The sequence below is a fragment of the Lynx rufus genome, unplaced genomic scaffold, assembly GCF_022079265.1.
Source record: "Lynx rufus isolate CCGP_SWC_20201006 ecotype Redwood Valley unplaced genomic scaffold, mLynRuf1.p SCAF_1, whole genome shotgun sequence".
NCBI classification, from domain to species: Eukaryota; Metazoa; Chordata; class Mammalia; order Carnivora; family Felidae; genus Lynx; species Lynx rufus.
The window spans coordinates 188,253,302-188,269,588 of NW_025814823.1; the positions used below are offsets into that span (position 1 = coordinate 188,253,302).

Consider the following 16,287-nt stretch of genomic DNA (forward strand, 5'->3'; position numbering starts at 1 on the left):
TGGCAAAACGGCTGCACAGGACGCCATCACCACCGAGAGCCGGACACAGGCCTTTTGGCCAAAGCTCCTGCACAATCGCTGTGATTCCTCACACACACTTTTTTGAGAACTTCAGATGCCAGATTTATCATAAAGACAGCAAAGCAAAAGTAACCACGTGCTTTCCCCCTCTCCTTTTCCCCTTAATTCCATTTCAAAATCTGGAAGAGAGGCTTAGCATAGCACAGAGTTAACACTGCACATCATTCTGCGACCAACGCACTGCACTCTAAAGGGGCTCTGAGGAACAGATCAGAGCCGTGGCACATCTGGACACGGGGCAGGACTGCTGCAATGTCACTTACAGAATTATATGGAAACTTCAGTTCTGAGATGAAACCTGCAAGTCACTGCCTTTGACACTCAAACCAGAACTGAAAGCTTTCACCAACAATCAGTGATGACTAAGAAAGCCCAAACCTACCTTTGAAACCTCTGGGTTCGTGTAGTCTAAAAGAATATGGTTTTGTCTGGGATTCACATACCGCTCTTCTTGAATGGAGCTACTTTAAGTTAAAACTGTTAAGACTGATGCTTGGGCAAAAACACTGATCTCATCATGATCTGCACAAACCTGAAGAGGCCCAAGACACTGTGTGAGGTGGTTTCTGCATTCTAGTACCTGGTGGAATGGTCAGTTCTTCAAGATCATCTTCGAGGTGGCAACTAAGACTGTGGGCAGATCTGTTGATGCTGGTAACATTCAGCAACACTGAGCCTGAAGCCAGAGGAGCCTTCCGCTTTAGCTGTCATTATGGGGACAAAATTCACAAGCCAGCTCAGACCGTCAAAGAAAGCGTTTATTACCACAGAGGAAACCAGGAGACGCTGGAGCCCATGCCCGGCGGCCTGAGCAATGTGAGTAATCAGGGAGAGGGGGCAGCAGGCGGGAGCCTCATGAATCATGTCTGGGTAGTCTCTGAACCTGGCTTGGGCCAGGAGACACTTTGGCTGGGCTTGTGTGTATAGCTCAGGGAGGTCAGCTTTGACAAGCAGGCTTCTGCCCGGACAAAGCAAAGGTCAGCCAGAATCAAGGGTAACAGATGCATAGACACCACCTTAAAACGGAAATCAAATTAGGCTTATTACATCAGAAGTGCATTTGACCTGGATCATAAAACAAGAGGGAGAAGGGAGCACTGGGCCCTAGCAGATAGCCTGTCTTTGAGATAAGATGCTTTTGAAAGTTAAATATTGGCAGGGCCTTCCCCCTTGCTAACAGCGAGCAGCATACAATCTCCAAGCCAGCTTCAAAAGCTACTGTAAACTTTGTTATCTGTTATTATTTGGATTTTGAACAAAATTGATGGAGTAGGAACCAGTAGAGGAATCCTGTTTGATCTGGAAATTTTCGGTGGAGAGTCCAAAAGGTCGAAGAACCAAGTTCCCAAGATCTTTAAGTTTACCTGCAATGTAAAAGTGGAAATTCAAATAAATATGGGGAAAAAACAGATGTAGGAAGACCTCGACTGATCCTGCCTTCCTATCTGATTACAAAATATAAAGGACATCTCTCTTCAGTTAAAGAAACTCCTGCTTTTAAAATTATGAAAACTTTAGCCCCCTCAGCAGTGTGGTCACACTTTAGGGCCACCCATCCCCAAGCCTTTTTTTTTTTTTTAAGTTTATTTGGAGAGAGCAAGTGGGGGAGGGGGAGAGAGAGAGAGAGAGAGGGAGACACAGATTCCAGAGCAGGATCCAGGCTCTGAGCTGTCAGTGCAGAGCCTGATGTGGGGTTTGAACTCATGAACCGTGACATCGTGACCTGAGCCGAAGTTGGACACCTAACCAACTGAGCCACCCAGGCACCACCCCCAAGCCTGTACTTTGTAGATGATCTTCCTATCCCAACAGGCCAGGACCAACAAAGGACACAGGCCCTGGGATGAGTGACGGCCAAAGTGACTGCTGCTCCCAGGGGGGCTGAAAGCATACTGCTGAGCCCCAGGGCCTGGTGCTAAGGGCAGTGGACCCTCCAAGTCTGTTCTCTGTGGAAAAAGCAGCAGCCACCTGCTGCATCCAATTCCACTCAGCAGACTTCTACTGAGCCTGGGTTCACACTGAAGAGCTTCCTGCTTTACTAGGGAAAGCCTTAGCTTCTACACCAAACACGTTGCTTCTCAGGAAACAGGGGTTCTTATTCCTTTGATGGCACCACCCACCTCAATAGTCCAGTCTCTTCTCCCCAAGATTTGGGCTTTACTCATTAATCACAGGTGCATTCACGTTTCAAAAACCAAAATTGAGACACGTGGTATAAACAAGGAGTTTTATGTGGATTCTACATATAAGAGTGCCACAGAGTTTGTATGTCAACAGCTGGAGATTTATAGGGACTTATGGGGCAATGGGATGGAATATTTGAAGGTAGGAGCATTTTGGAAAATCTTTGGCTGGAACAGGTGAATACACAGTTTCAACTCTTTCTGAACAATTGTTCTTGCAGGTACGCTTCCAATGGAGAGGAGCATGGGGGTAAAGGGGAAGAAGCCCCTAACTGTCAGAGCTACGGGTTCCTTCCCACTGTCCCACTTGTTAGCAGCTTTCTCTCTCTGAGGCCTCCCACCTTGAAGCAAAGCCCAAGCAGAGAACTTACAGATGCATGGCCTTCACATGTCAAGGCCTTTTCTAGTAACTCGTTGCAAGAACTTTTGGTCTCAGTCTAAGACTTATCCCCCGGAAGGTCCCAGACCCAGGCTAACCAGTCTCCAGACAGGCTTCCCAAACTTAAACCTGGATCACACGTGCTGAGTGCGCCTGTTTGAGGAGAGGCGCTGGCAGCCCATCCCCACACCCAGGTGCCGCCCAGAGCACAGCCTCAAGTGGATGGATGCCCAGGTAGGGGCCACAACAAACAAAGAAAGGAGGGGGCATCCTCAGGTAAGCATGAGTCACCCAGGACCTTGGCGGTCTGTCCTGGGGTTGAGGAAGGAGGGCAGGGGGGAAACACACATTTAAAGAAGCCAACTAAAAGGTCACTGCTGGCACAACCCTTGGCTCTTCTGACATGGAGCGAATGAAAGGAGAATGAATCTCAAGGGATGTTCACACCACGCTTCCCAAGAGCAGCAGCGCCATCTGGCAGCCTCCTCTGTTCGAGGGCCACTCTGGACTGGCGACTGAGCCCCAGGTGCCCCCTGGATGGAGGTCTTGCTGCGAGCCCATCTCACTGCACAGCAACCCGTGAAAGCGCCAACTGTACGGGCTCTGCCATTTGATGCAATGGGAGCTACAGACTTCGGAGATGCTCTCGGTCTAGCGGGGAGGCAGACACAGGAGCGAGGTGCGCCCTGAGCCCTGGGGAGGAGCTCTCCGCCTGTGCGGGGGTGAGAGGCACCACAGGAGAGACTACACTGCAGCGCGCTGAGGAACTGAGAGGGGCAGGACGCTGGCATGCCACTGTGTTCCGTGGATGGCAAGGGGACAGGACTTTAAACTGCAGATGGAGAGGGACAATTAGGGCCTTCTGCAGGTTCTCACTTTGCTTGCCCTGCTGAAGAAGGTGCCCACCACAGTGAGCCTTGCACTTTTAGCTTAACTGATTCTCTGGACGGCACTCATGAAAACGTGCTTCCCCAGATGCCCTCTGCCGACACCTGCATGTCCCAGTCAGTGACCGACTGAGCTCAGTAGGGGCAGACCAGGTGCTCTGACAGGTGAGTGGGGCTCCCTGACGGCTTTGCTGGAACTTTCTGAGCACTACATGCTGGGTGAGACTTCCTACTCCACTTCCCTCTATCCTCCACAGCCATCTGACAGCTCCCACCCCTCTGCCCCACTTCCCCTTCCAGGTGTTTCCCCGATGGGTTTCTTGTACATCTAATCTGATCCTGCTTCTGTTTCTCTGAGGACTCAGCCTGCACACAGGCTATCATTCTCCTTCCTTCCGTTCTCGGCCTTTCTAACATTCCGCAATAGTTTTACTATGTGATCTCCAGATCAGAATGTGGGAAGTTCTGCCTGCTACGTGAGACAATGCACACAAAGTGCCTGAGACACCTGATAAAGACACGATGAAAAAGTCTCCATGTTAGAGAGGAGAGGTTCCCAGACACCTGATAAAGACACGATGAAAAAGTCTCCATGTTAGAGAGGAGAGGTTCCCAGACTTGAATCTGACCAACAGTCCTAAGTTCACATGTGTGGCATCTCGCTGTGTGGTAGGGAGGCAGAGACAGGAGACAGTCACTTCACCAGAATAAGCTGAGATAGGATGGGGAAGACAAGACACACACACACACACACACACACACACACACACACACACACACACAAGCCAGTTCACGGGGAAGCTGAGATATGAGTGCCAGGAGAGTCAGTAAGAAGATTCCTTCCTGGGGGTGGGGAGGGGGGAGCTCTGCCAGAGCTTCTCGTGTAAAAGTGTCCATGCGAATCATCATCAGAGGACAGACAGGACTGTAGTCATTTGAGACAGAGGGAGCGGGCAGGGCTGGCAAAAATGGTTTGGATAAATGTATAGAGAGGGGTGGGCAAGGGCAAGCAATGTGTCCAGTGGGCTCGGGCATGTTCTTATGAGCCAGGCCAGAGTCTATGACTCTTGTGCCACGGGGAAGGCCACTGAAGATTTGAGAACTGAGCTTTAAGGGTTAATAATGCTGTGGCAAAGGAAGAATGAAAAGGAGAGCCTGGAGGTGGTCCTGACAGAAAGTTAGTGCAACATTCTGGGAAAGCAGCCATTTATTTATTCACTGAACAAATATCTGAATGCCTATAATGCTGGGTAAAGAAGTTCTGAGGGGTGCAAGGCTGACTCAGTTGGTGGAGCGTACAACTCTTGATCTCGGGGTTGCGAGTTTGAGACCCACACTGGGTGTACAGATTACTTAAAAATAAAATCTTAAAAAGGAAGAAGAAAAAAAGCTCTGAAATCAGACTGAGGCCAGTGAGAATATAAGGGAACAGAGTAAAACATTATGGTAGAACCAATGATTTTTTGGTTGAAAGATGATTGAAAAATTCATCTTTTGCTGTTTATGGTTACAGTAGAGAAGCACCTTCGGTAGAGATCATGCTCATAAATATACTCACACTCACCCTCAGGAGTTTCCCTGCTGCTGTTTAGAGTCCGGTTGGATGCTCAGAGACTAATGCAGCTTCCTGGTCCCTCGGACAGGATCTGCCACATTAGCCTATCTGCCACCCTTTCCACTGGCTGCCAAATTGTACGCCTTCCCTATGTAGGCAGTAATCAGTCAGATTTTCTTATTTCCACTTGGAGCAGATCTGGCACCATCACTCAGCTGGGACGTGTCAACATGTCCGTGTTAGGATCTCATCTATTAGACTAACTGCAGGCAAAGAGAAGAGTCCCAAATTGCTTGTGCTCAGACAGGAATGTTTATGACTAGAGATCAACGCTTGTCACTGGATCCAGATCTGATAAGTGTTAGCTTCTATGCCTCCAAGCAACACTGTGTCACAATAACCCAATGGACTCTTACACATAACTTCTCCTTGGAGATACTGTGTGGCAGTCCATTCACCCTGAGGAGGGCCAGGAATGCCATTTGTTTTCACTTCCTTAAGACAGCTGGGGTTTGGGCCCAGCAGGACACAACTGAATTCCGACTCACTGCATTTCCTCTTATGAGGCAGGAAAACTAAGCCATGCAGCTGCCTCTTGCTTTCCTTTGAGCAAAAGGCAAATCAAGCACAGAATATGGAAGATAAAATAATTCACAGCCAAATCAAATGCCTACATTAGCTTTTGGGTGAAAGTGGAGGCTGAAATAAGCCTTCCCAAGAACTGTCAAAGAAGCAGGAGTGACTTTTTTTTTTTTCTTTAAAGTTTACTTATTTAAAGAGACAGAGAGAATGCAAGTGGGGGAGGGGCAGAACAAGAAAGGGACAGAGGACCTGAAGCGGGCTCTGTGCTAACAGCAGAGAGCTGGATGGGGGGCTCGTACTCACAAACCGTGAGACCATGACCTGAGCTGAATTCAGACACTTAACCGACTGGGCCAGCCAGGCGCCCCAGGAGTGACTCTCTTGAGAGGAGCTGGAGAAGGAGTGACTCTCTTGAGAGGAGCTGGAGAAGCAGCAACCAGGGAATGAGGCAGAAAGCAGGGCAGTGAAAATCTACAAACTGATACTCTCTGAGGGAATAATGACAGCAAGGGATTGGTTTAGAGACACTCATGTGGCCAGAGCACACTGCATGTGGAGTCTCTAACGAGCATCAGGCAGAGTGGCATGAAAAGAAATATGAAAAAAAGACCCTGGATTTCCATACTCACATGTATGACTTCAGAAGGTTTTTTTTTTTTTTTTTTTAATGTTTATTCATTTTTGACAGAGAGAGACAGAGCATAAGCAGGGGTGGGGTGGAAAGGGGGACACAGAATCCGAAGCAGGCTCCAGGCTCTGAGCTGTCAGCACCAGAGCCTGACGTGGTGCTCAAACTCACAAACCATGAAATCATGACCTGAGCTGAAGTCGGACACTCAACCAATTGAGCCACCCAGGCGCCCCTATGACTTCAGCAGTTTTAAGAGACAGTGACAACGTCAAGGCTTTCTTATGACGTTGGGTGAGGGAGCTGGTTCTAGGACCCTCTACTATGCAGAGCAGAGAAGCACTTAATGCACGGAAAGAGCCAAAAGAACGTGTCAAATCTTTGCAAAGACAACGGACAGGTTACTTCCAAGTGACCTTACGTAGCTCTTGATCACGGCATCATACAAGATGGTGTTCTTAATTCAGTTCACAAATGTGCACTTGTTAGGTTGCTAGTGGCCAGGAGTGAACACCTGAGAAACTTCAGGAATCAGGAGAGCAGAAATATGTTCCAAGAGGGTGTAAGGAGGTGATGGTATGAGTGGAAGAGCTGGGCTGGATGGGAACAAGGCCCAGGCGTGTGCCACAGTGGCTGGGCAGGAAGCAGCCGCAGGTGCCTATGAGAGGGAAGCATTACTGGGGTTGTTCTAATGATTTATGTAATTTTTTTTCTAATAATTTTCTCAATGGCTAGAAAGGGAGAAGCAAGGATGTTCACCCTTTCATTAGTCCAACTAGGATTTTTTTCCTTCGCGGAGGCAGCTTTATGGCTCTTTTTTCTAACAAAAAGGAAGTCAACTTACTGAGAAAAGAAAAAGAAAAGAAAAAGCCAGAGATAACTGAGCAAACTTAAATAAAAAAGCTCATTTTGTTAAATAATGACCTCACTATGTAAATGCCAATGACAAGTGGTATTGAGCAGGCTTTTAAAATCTTTAACTGCCAATTTTTAGCAGAAGCCAGCATTCCAGAGAAACCAGCACTAAAAATTGTGTGGTCCACTGCAGAAGGCTTGTTCAGAATGTCTAGGGGTGAGATTATTCTGCTGTGAGTGGCCCCCGAGGACCCCCCAGCAGAGGAAGCACAGCCATGGCACCTGTAAGGGGGAGGGAAGAAGTCCAGAATGCTCTTGTGGGGCTGTGATTCCACCTCAAGAATGCTCTCTCTCTTTTAGGCTCTCCTACAGTGGGGAACACCTAGAGGCAGTATCTTATTCATGATCCTTCTACTGAGTAAGAATGTAAAGGAGTCTAGTTATTCATACTTTTTATGTTTAACAACAAACTGACATATGATTTACCAAGCAACTTAAACTGCTGAAATCCGATGAGGGGAGAAGTCATTACAGAAGAAACTGAGAATGAATTCAACTTGAATATTTCAAACGAAGGGGACAATATAAGTAAAACCCAAAGCTACAGAGACAGAAATTTTGGCTCATGAGAATTTAGAGGGACTCAGCCAGCCAGGCAAGGAGAAATGGAAGTCTTGATTCCATCGGGAGTTGACAATGGCTATAAGATTCTGTCTACATCCATCCCTTCACGGTTTCAAACTGGCTCAAAGAAACAGACCCGGAGAACAAGGGTCTTTTCCAAGTGCACTGTGGCCACCCCAAATCTCCTCCAGCCTGAATCTGGCTCAGCTAAGTACAGATACTAGCTTTTTTCTAAAACAAAGAGTCACTGTTAGAATAGGTGAAAAATTCTTTTCCCTTTTCTTTGAAGAAAGAGTACCTCTAAAATAATTTTTTTTTGCTCAAACAAGGTGTCAATTAGGGAAAACTGTCAAGTAGGTGTAAATTAGGGAAAGAAAGAGCCTTTTTTGGAAAAACTGGGGAATGCTCCAGAAGTGTCCCCAACTCTAAAACAGTTCTTAGCAGGAGCGAGAGGTTTTGGATTGTCCAGGTTTAATGGCTTGTTCTCAATCAGTTCTGCTATCAGACTGATCCTTTGGAAAATATGTTCTCATTCTCTGGATACTGACACCTATGCGGTGGCCATAAATGGCCAAGTCCAATTTATTTTAAGATTTTTTGTTTAGGCCCACCTGATGGCAATATATTAAATTCAATTCACATAGTAGATTTAGAAAATATTCATAAGGTAAAACACAAAGCAGATCTTGAGCAGGGAAATACGAGACAGGTTATAAGCAGAATGTGCTGGAGAGCTCTCTGTCTAGGAAACTTGACTCCCTTGAGTCAAACAGGCTGTTCATGGGAAGGCTTCTCTGACCCCAACTATAAAATGCTTCGGCAAATAAGAGAAATAAACCATGAATCCATTTGACGTATGCTTCACTCACACTCCTTTGTTCTCCTCACCATTTATTCCTCATTCCTGACTTCTCATGTCTTCTTAAACACTGAAGGGACTCTCATGCCATTTTCAAAACAAAAATTCCCTTAGTTCTGACACAGTATCGGCTGGTAGTGACTATACTCTAATGAAATGAAAAACAGAAGTCATTTACTCCATGAAGAAACTCAACTCTTTTCATGAAATTCATGACCTGAAATAGTTGTTAGTGGGATCCCAGGTTGAATCACATTTTACATTCTTGAAGGCAGGAAAAACTAAATAGAAGTTTAGTTTTTGAAAAGCTGACACCCTCTCTAAACCACTCTAAACCTCCTGGAGTCCAAAACAGTTCAAACTCACTAGGGCCATGGTTTGGCTCACACAACAAATGAAGGGCCCCAAAGCTATTTCTCACTGTTGTATTCTCCTCCAGCAAGTACCAAATCCTGCTGTCCGCATCCTGCCTCCCAGCTACCAGGGCCATGGGAAAGTAAGGGGCGCAAACTTACCTAACATCTCTGCCTTTAGCTTTTCATTACGTTCTTCAATCTGCTTAGGTAATCTCTGAGGGGAAAAGAGGAGAAACAAGAAGAGCTGGTGAAAAATCTTCTGGCTTTGTTTTGAAATTGAGCAACACACACTTAATGTGAAAGTCAGAGCAGGTGATGTACATATATATGATCCTGTTAAATACAGAAAAAAACCCCACAAATATTTGTGGGTGAGCTACACAAAGGAGTTTTGTCTGGTTCACTGCTATACTCCCAGTTCTTGGCCCAGTGGCCTGGGAAGAATCTCAATAAAAATTTGGTGAATATACACATAAAAAAATTTCTGAAAGAATACATACCAGATGTTTACAGTGGTAATATTTAGGTGGTAGGATTATAGTTTATATATTAAAAAAAATTTTTTTGGCTCATTTATATTTTTTAACTTGAAGTCCTTTATTAATATAATCTAATTTGCTAAGAAGGGGTCAGATCAATATTGGATGTTCCTAAATGATCACCTAGCTCAGGGTTTTTCAATCTTGGCAACATGATATCCTGGACTACGTAATTCTTTGTTGTGGGGGTTGTCTTGTGCATCTTGTGCAGGATGTTTAGAGCATCCCTGGCCACTAGATGCCAAGAGTACCATGCTGGTCATGACAACCAAAGTGTCTTCAGACATTGCCACATGTCCCTGGCAACCCATCCCAAATCATGCCAGCTGAAAATCACTGATCTAGATCAGAGTCTCAGATGGCTGCTTTTAGCTCTATGATCGGCCCTAAGTAGTCTGCGATAACCCAGTTATAATAATTCAAAATAAAATAAATTCTTTATGCATATGACAACTAATATAAAAGGCTTCCTTTTACAAACGGTTTAAACCTAATTTGCCAAGGATAAAGGCTACCAAGAATTTAGCCAAGATTTTAAGAACTCTATTCCTTTTCTCCATGTCAAATTAAGTCAATACTACCACCAGAGATGTCAAAAGTCACATAAGGCACTAAAACTGGTGTCAAATTTACTTATGTATTTTAATGATCCGAATCAGTCTTTTTCTCATTGCTCCATTTTTAGATAAATAAAAAATTTGTTATTACTGAAGGAATTCATCTCGAGGGTGCAAAAACACAAAGCAAAACAAAACCCAAACCACCTAGGATATTAATGCAGGGAGACCGGTCAACATCTCTCAGGTCTGCTTGGTGGAATAATGATCTCATGAAATGAGTGGGAAGTCCTACATGGCAGGACCCTGCTCAAATGCTCTCAGCATCCAGACAGGAAATGTAACCTAGGAAATCAATCAGTGTAAGGCAATAGAGAGCAGCATAGTCAGCAAGGAACTGAAGAGTTCCAGCCGAATGCCAAGACACAGGAATTCAAGAAAGATCCAGTATGTCCACACCTCCCAATTTTTAAGAGGGGTCTGACTTAGATTTTCATCTAAACCTTTCCATCCTAAAATGCTGCCTTCGATGAAAAAAACGTCCCCGCCGTCTCATCTCCTGGAGGCCTGTAACCTGTGCTGTGTGCTGGTGCACACGACAGACCTCTCTGTCCTCATGGCCAGCTGGGAAGTTTGGCAGTGAAGAAGACTGTTTAATGAAGTCAGTGTTTCTCAAACGTATCTGAACATCTGTTATCTGGGAGGGCGATAATACAGACACATCCAACTCTGCAGCACGTGTGTTAGAGGGTGTACTGCTCTGCACATTAGAGACCAAGAGCAGTGCTAAAGGTAAAGGCACAGATCCAAGGTTATTTTTAAGGGGAGAACTCAAGTAATATGTAGCTAATTGACAACTGACCTAAAAATACTGTGATGTTTATTAGAAGCAAAAGGATCTACAGTGCCATGGACAAGAATAAGAGTCATTTTAAGAAAGATAAGGAGGCTAATTTGGAATATATTTAATTGGAAACATGCTGGCCATATAATAACTAGAAACTCGGTGACTGAAAAAGATGGACAGAAAACCAGAGTTTATGATCTATAACACTAAGATTCATTTTGGACTAAACTGTACAACTACAGTGGACAAGATCTGCCTAGTCCAACAATGAAACTGAGTTCTTATTAACCCTACAGATGAACAGAATGGGGATTAAATGGCACATGGTCACAAAGTTAGATCTCCCATATATTTTGTTCCAGGTGCTAGTCCATTATTCGTGATCACTTTGACTCCTTAGACCGTATTTGTGATTGGTGAATAAAATGACAAAAGTGTGAAAAAAAAATATTATAATATAAATATATAAAAAAACAGAATGTAGTTGGGTCCCAAAGGATTATAAGATTCAGTGAGTAGCAATACACGGAACAGAAAAAAAAAAAACACTTAAAAAAATTAGGTTTACCAGGATACCTGGGTGGCTCAGTCACTTAAGCGTCTGACTCCTGACTTTGGCTCAGGTCATGATGTCATGGTTCGTGAGTTTGAACCCCGCACTGGGCTCTGCGCTGACAGCACAGAGCCTGCTTGGGATTCCCTCTCTGTCCCTCCCCCACTTGCTATCTCTCTCTCAAAATAAATAAAATAAATAAAAAAAATTGGTTTACCATGCAAGCTTCTCTTGCTTGATGTATTGATGGATCTTTTTCTAATATGGATTTATAGTCCTCCAGGGCTTCATCTAGCTTATCAGTCTTCTCATACAACTCCGCTCTCCTCAATATTGCCCTGATATAGCTGGGGTTTAACTGAATAGCTGTAAAAAGAGAAGAAATCATTGTTACCATGAGGAAAAAGGGCCTGCACATCCTCAGCTATATCATGTTTCTTTATTAACCATCCTCCGAAGGTCTAAAAGGAAGAATCATTTGTCAAAGGCTACACCTGGCACAGGCAAACTTTTTCTTATAAAGGGCAAGACAGTAAATATCTCAGGCTCTATGGGACAGACCATCTCTTTTGCAACTACTCAACTCTGTGACTGTAGCACAAAAGAAACGACAATGTATAAATATATTTATTATAAATAAATAGATGGCTGTGTTCCCATAAACCTTTGTTTATGGACATTGAAATTTGCATTTCATAATTTTCATATATCACAAAATATTTCCCTTCTGATTTCTAACCACTTAAGAATGTAAAAGCCATTCTTAGCTCATGGGCTGTACACACGCAGGTGGCAGGCTGGATTTGGCTTGATGATTATAGTCTGGTCTATACCCAAAGTCCTGTTTTCACACACTTGTTCTTCATCTAGTTCACAACAGGCCAGAACACAGAGGCCGTGTGCACAGTGCCAAAGGGAGCAAGAATCTGAAGGTACAAATGAAAGAGTTGAACGAACAGTTTGGTGGCAGATTCTGCTGATCCTTTTTTCTAGGCCTCAATGACTGAGGTTACGCCTTAACTACTGAGGCTACATGTTTAGCTAAACCCCCATTGTTCCTTCAAACTTGTGTTCCAACACCTTTAGGTCACTGGTGCATAACACCCTTTCCTTTTTTTTTTTTTTTTTTAAATTTTTTTAAATGTTTGTTTATTTTTGAGAGAGACAGAGACAGAATGTGAGTGGGTTAGGGGCAGAGAGAGAGGGAGACACAGAATCCGAAGCAGGCTCCAGGCTCCGAGCTGTCAGCACAGAGTTCAACATGGGGCTCCAACTCACAAGCTGTGAGATCATGACCTGAGCTGAAGTCGGACGCTCAACCAACTGTGCCACCCAGGTGCCCCATGACACCCTTTCCTTTATCCAACAACAATTGCCCTTTGAAAAATCCTCTGCCCATGTTTTGGGTCAACTATATACTGTCTTTCTCCTATTTGTTTGTTTCTTTTTCTGTTAGAAAGCAATGTCATGGCTCTAGAACTTTTTTCTCTTCAAGTAATATACTCAACTTTTACTCATTCATGCTTTTAGTAACTATTTCTTTAGTACCAAATATATGTACTTCATGTAGTATTATCTCTAGAGTATAGTGGTAAACAAGCAGACAAGATCCTTCACATGAAGCTTTAAGCTATTCTAGTAGATAAGTGAAGGGAGGAAAATAGGGTAACTTCAGAGAGTGCTCAAAGACTATGAAAAGGGAATATCTGAAGGAAGCCAGCCATTTGAAAGGTGGAGTGGTTACAGAAAAAGGAGATCTGAACATCGGCAAACTGTTCCTAATTTAAATTCTTCTAACCCACACATCTCACACAAATTAAGGTTAAATACCTTCCTCCAAACAAAACAGTATATTCAGAATTAGTTCTAGCCCAACACAGTAATAGATCGAAAGTACTTTGCTAGATTCAAAGTAGTAACACTTTCCTTCAGTATATTAAGAAGGAAATACTAAGTATACAGAAATACTAAGCATAAAGAAAAGAAAGCCAGTAAAGAAGGTGATTAATTAATGTGAAGAAAAAAAAGAGAGGAGTTCATGCTGAGCATGAGTGGGACTAGATAACATACAAGCTTCCTTCTAACTCTTCAATTCTCTAAAAGAAAATACTATCCAAATATGGAAAACTGAAAAAAATTCCCAAATTAGTAATTACCTAGAAATTCATGAGAGTAGTAGGATGCAAGGAAAAGTGATCGTGTGTATTCTCCAAACCAATTGTCTGGACTATTAGGAAATTTTTGAAACAAAAAAACCAACCAAGCAACCAACCAACCAAGCAACCAACCAACCAAGCAACCAACCAACCAAGCAACCAACCAACAACCCAATAGTGATCCTATGGCTGGGAGTGTGTCTATATGTTGGTGAGATGAAAAGACCATAATGGAACCCAGGTAGCAGACAGTAAAGTCTCGGTTCACTGTGTAGAATCTGAAAATGTAATTAAAATGATGGCAAGTAGGTTTGGAGGAATTATTACAAGTGAAAAGAGTACCAGTTCCCCAATAGAAGCTGCCCCTCACTGTGCTGCTTCTCTCTCCACAAATACACAGATCCAGATGCCCTAGCAGCAGTTAAAATCTTCAATTTCAATCTCCTCAGAAAGTAATTCAGACACTACAGAAGTGAATCCTGTTCCATGGGTTTCTGTTGCCAAGGTAGCTTTGAACTTTTCTTCACATATTTACTAACACAGGATAAACTGACAGAACTACCTATTCAAAAGCATGTATACTAAGGTGACTGTTATACAGTACCTCCAAGAAGGCTGAACTATAAAGCTTCTTCTTTTAAAGGTTCCAGAATAAGGGTACACACATGTACAAGTACAGTTGACCTCTGAACAACGTGGGGGTCAGGGGTGCTGACCTGTTTACCAGAAGCCTTACCAGTAACAGATGATTAACACATACTATGTATATATGTTATATACTGTATTCTCATAGCAATGGAAAGCTAAACAGAAAAAAATATTAAGATATCATAAGAGAAAATACATATAGAGCACTTTAATGTATTTATTGAAAAAAACTCCACGTATAAGTAGACCCATGCAGTTCAAACCTGTGTTGTTCAAGGGTCAACTACACATATCTGACTGACTCTATTTGTTCAGCTGAGGTAATTAATGCTCTCATATGTTAACATACAACAAGACTAAAAAGTTTACCTTTGTTGCAGTCACTGATGGCCATCTCTTTCTTGTCCTAAAAGGAAACAAAACATTAATATGTGTCACCCTAGTTCTATCTTAATAGTTCAAAGAGTCAATAACATACACTGATCATTAATAGCTGCTTGTGGGGATGCACAATACTCTTCAAAGACATCACATGAAAACATGCATGATATTTCCAAGCTAAAATTCAAACTAATGGTGACAGCTCTGATGTAAAAGCCTTCTAGCAACAAATTATTCATAGTTTCTTCCTAACACCTTTAAAGATTGTTGCAATTGACCTATATATTTGCAAGGCACGTCACATTAGAATGCTGATATTGAGAAAAGGTTGTGATCAATGAGCAGGGCAAACGATTGATATATGAATAACTATTAATAACCCTCCTCTTTGGCTAGCTGTTGTATTCTCACACCCAAAGTGGTATCTTCCAGAAAGTATGCATTATGGACACACACTGTGGCTTATCATTAGTCTCGGTTATAAATCTTAATTTATCCACTGATGAAATAAAAATACAAAACAATTCATGAAATAAGATATCTAATTAAACTTGCTGAATCTAGAAGAATGGCATAGTGGAAAGAACACTGGATGTCAAAAGAACTAGACTGGAAATCCAGCTCTGACACTAACCTATTTAACTCTTCAAGCAATGTCTATTTTCCCCAAATCAGAAGTTTTCTACAATATTTCAGAAATTTTAATTCAAATAAATGTTCAATACTTCCTATAATGGCTATTGGAGAAAACACTAAATATTTTACACAATATTTCAGAACAATGTCTATCAAACTGGGTTTCAGAATTCAATCAAAAACAATTCCAGGAGTGGGGAGTGGCTGCCTAATCAGTACAGGATTTCCTTTTGGGGTCACAAAAAAGTTCTGGAACCAGACAGTGGTGATGGTTACATAATATTGTGTATATATTTAATCATACTGAATTGTACAGTTTAAAATGGTTAAAATGGTCAGTTTTATGTTATTTTGCATTTTACCCACAACAAACAAAAAAGGTTTCAGAGTCATCTGGGAGTCACTAACTATATTATCTCTCTTCCAATGTTCATCGTAACAATTTACATATTAAAAGCTCTATGAAGTCCCGTAGTAAAGATATCTGTATACTTTTGTGTAAGTCAGTATTTCCCTAACTCACCATATTTGCATAAATCTAAAACACAGAATTTCATATTAAATTCTTTTTTTTTAATCTTAAATGTTTCTTTATTTTTGAGAGAGACAGAGACAGGCTGTGAGTGGGTTAGGGGCAGAGAGAGAGGGAGACACAGAATCCGAAGCAGGATCCAGGCTCCGAGCCATCAGCACAGAGCCCAACGCAGGGCTCGAACTCACAGACTGTGAGATCATGACCTGAATTGAAGTCAGAAGCTCAATCCACTGAGCCACCCAGGCACTCCTTAAAAAAATTTTTTTTTAATGTTTTTATTTTTTTTTGAGACAAAGGGAGACAGAACATGAGCAGGGGAGGGGCAGAGAGAGAGGGAGACACAGAATCTGAAGCAGGCTCCAGGCTCTGAGCTGTCAGCACAGAGCCCGACGCGGGGCTCGAACTCACAGACTGTGAGATCATGACCTGAGCTGAAGTCGGACGCT

The 16,287-nt window shown here is 43.0% G+C and overlaps 1 protein-coding gene across 1 annotated transcript in view; it reads right to left on the reverse strand.

Annotated features, from left to right (window-relative positions):
• Nucleotides 1–821: 821 nt before the first annotated feature.
• Nucleotides 822–16,287, reverse strand: part of TTC1 (tetratricopeptide repeat domain 1) — a 46,309-nt gene continuing 30,843 nt past the window's right edge. The window contains exons 5-8 of the mRNA XM_047091715.1: nt 14,659–14,695; nt 11,703–11,851; nt 9,149–9,203; nt 822–1,445 (exon numbers count right to left, since the gene is read on the reverse strand). Of these exons, the coding sequence (XP_046947671.1) occupies nt 1,312–1,445; nt 9,149–9,203; nt 11,703–11,851; nt 14,659–14,695 (375 nt within the window). The 3' untranslated portion in view covers nt 822–1,311. The remainder of the gene's footprint in view (nt 1,446–9,148; nt 9,204–11,702; nt 11,852–14,658; nt 14,696–16,287) is intronic.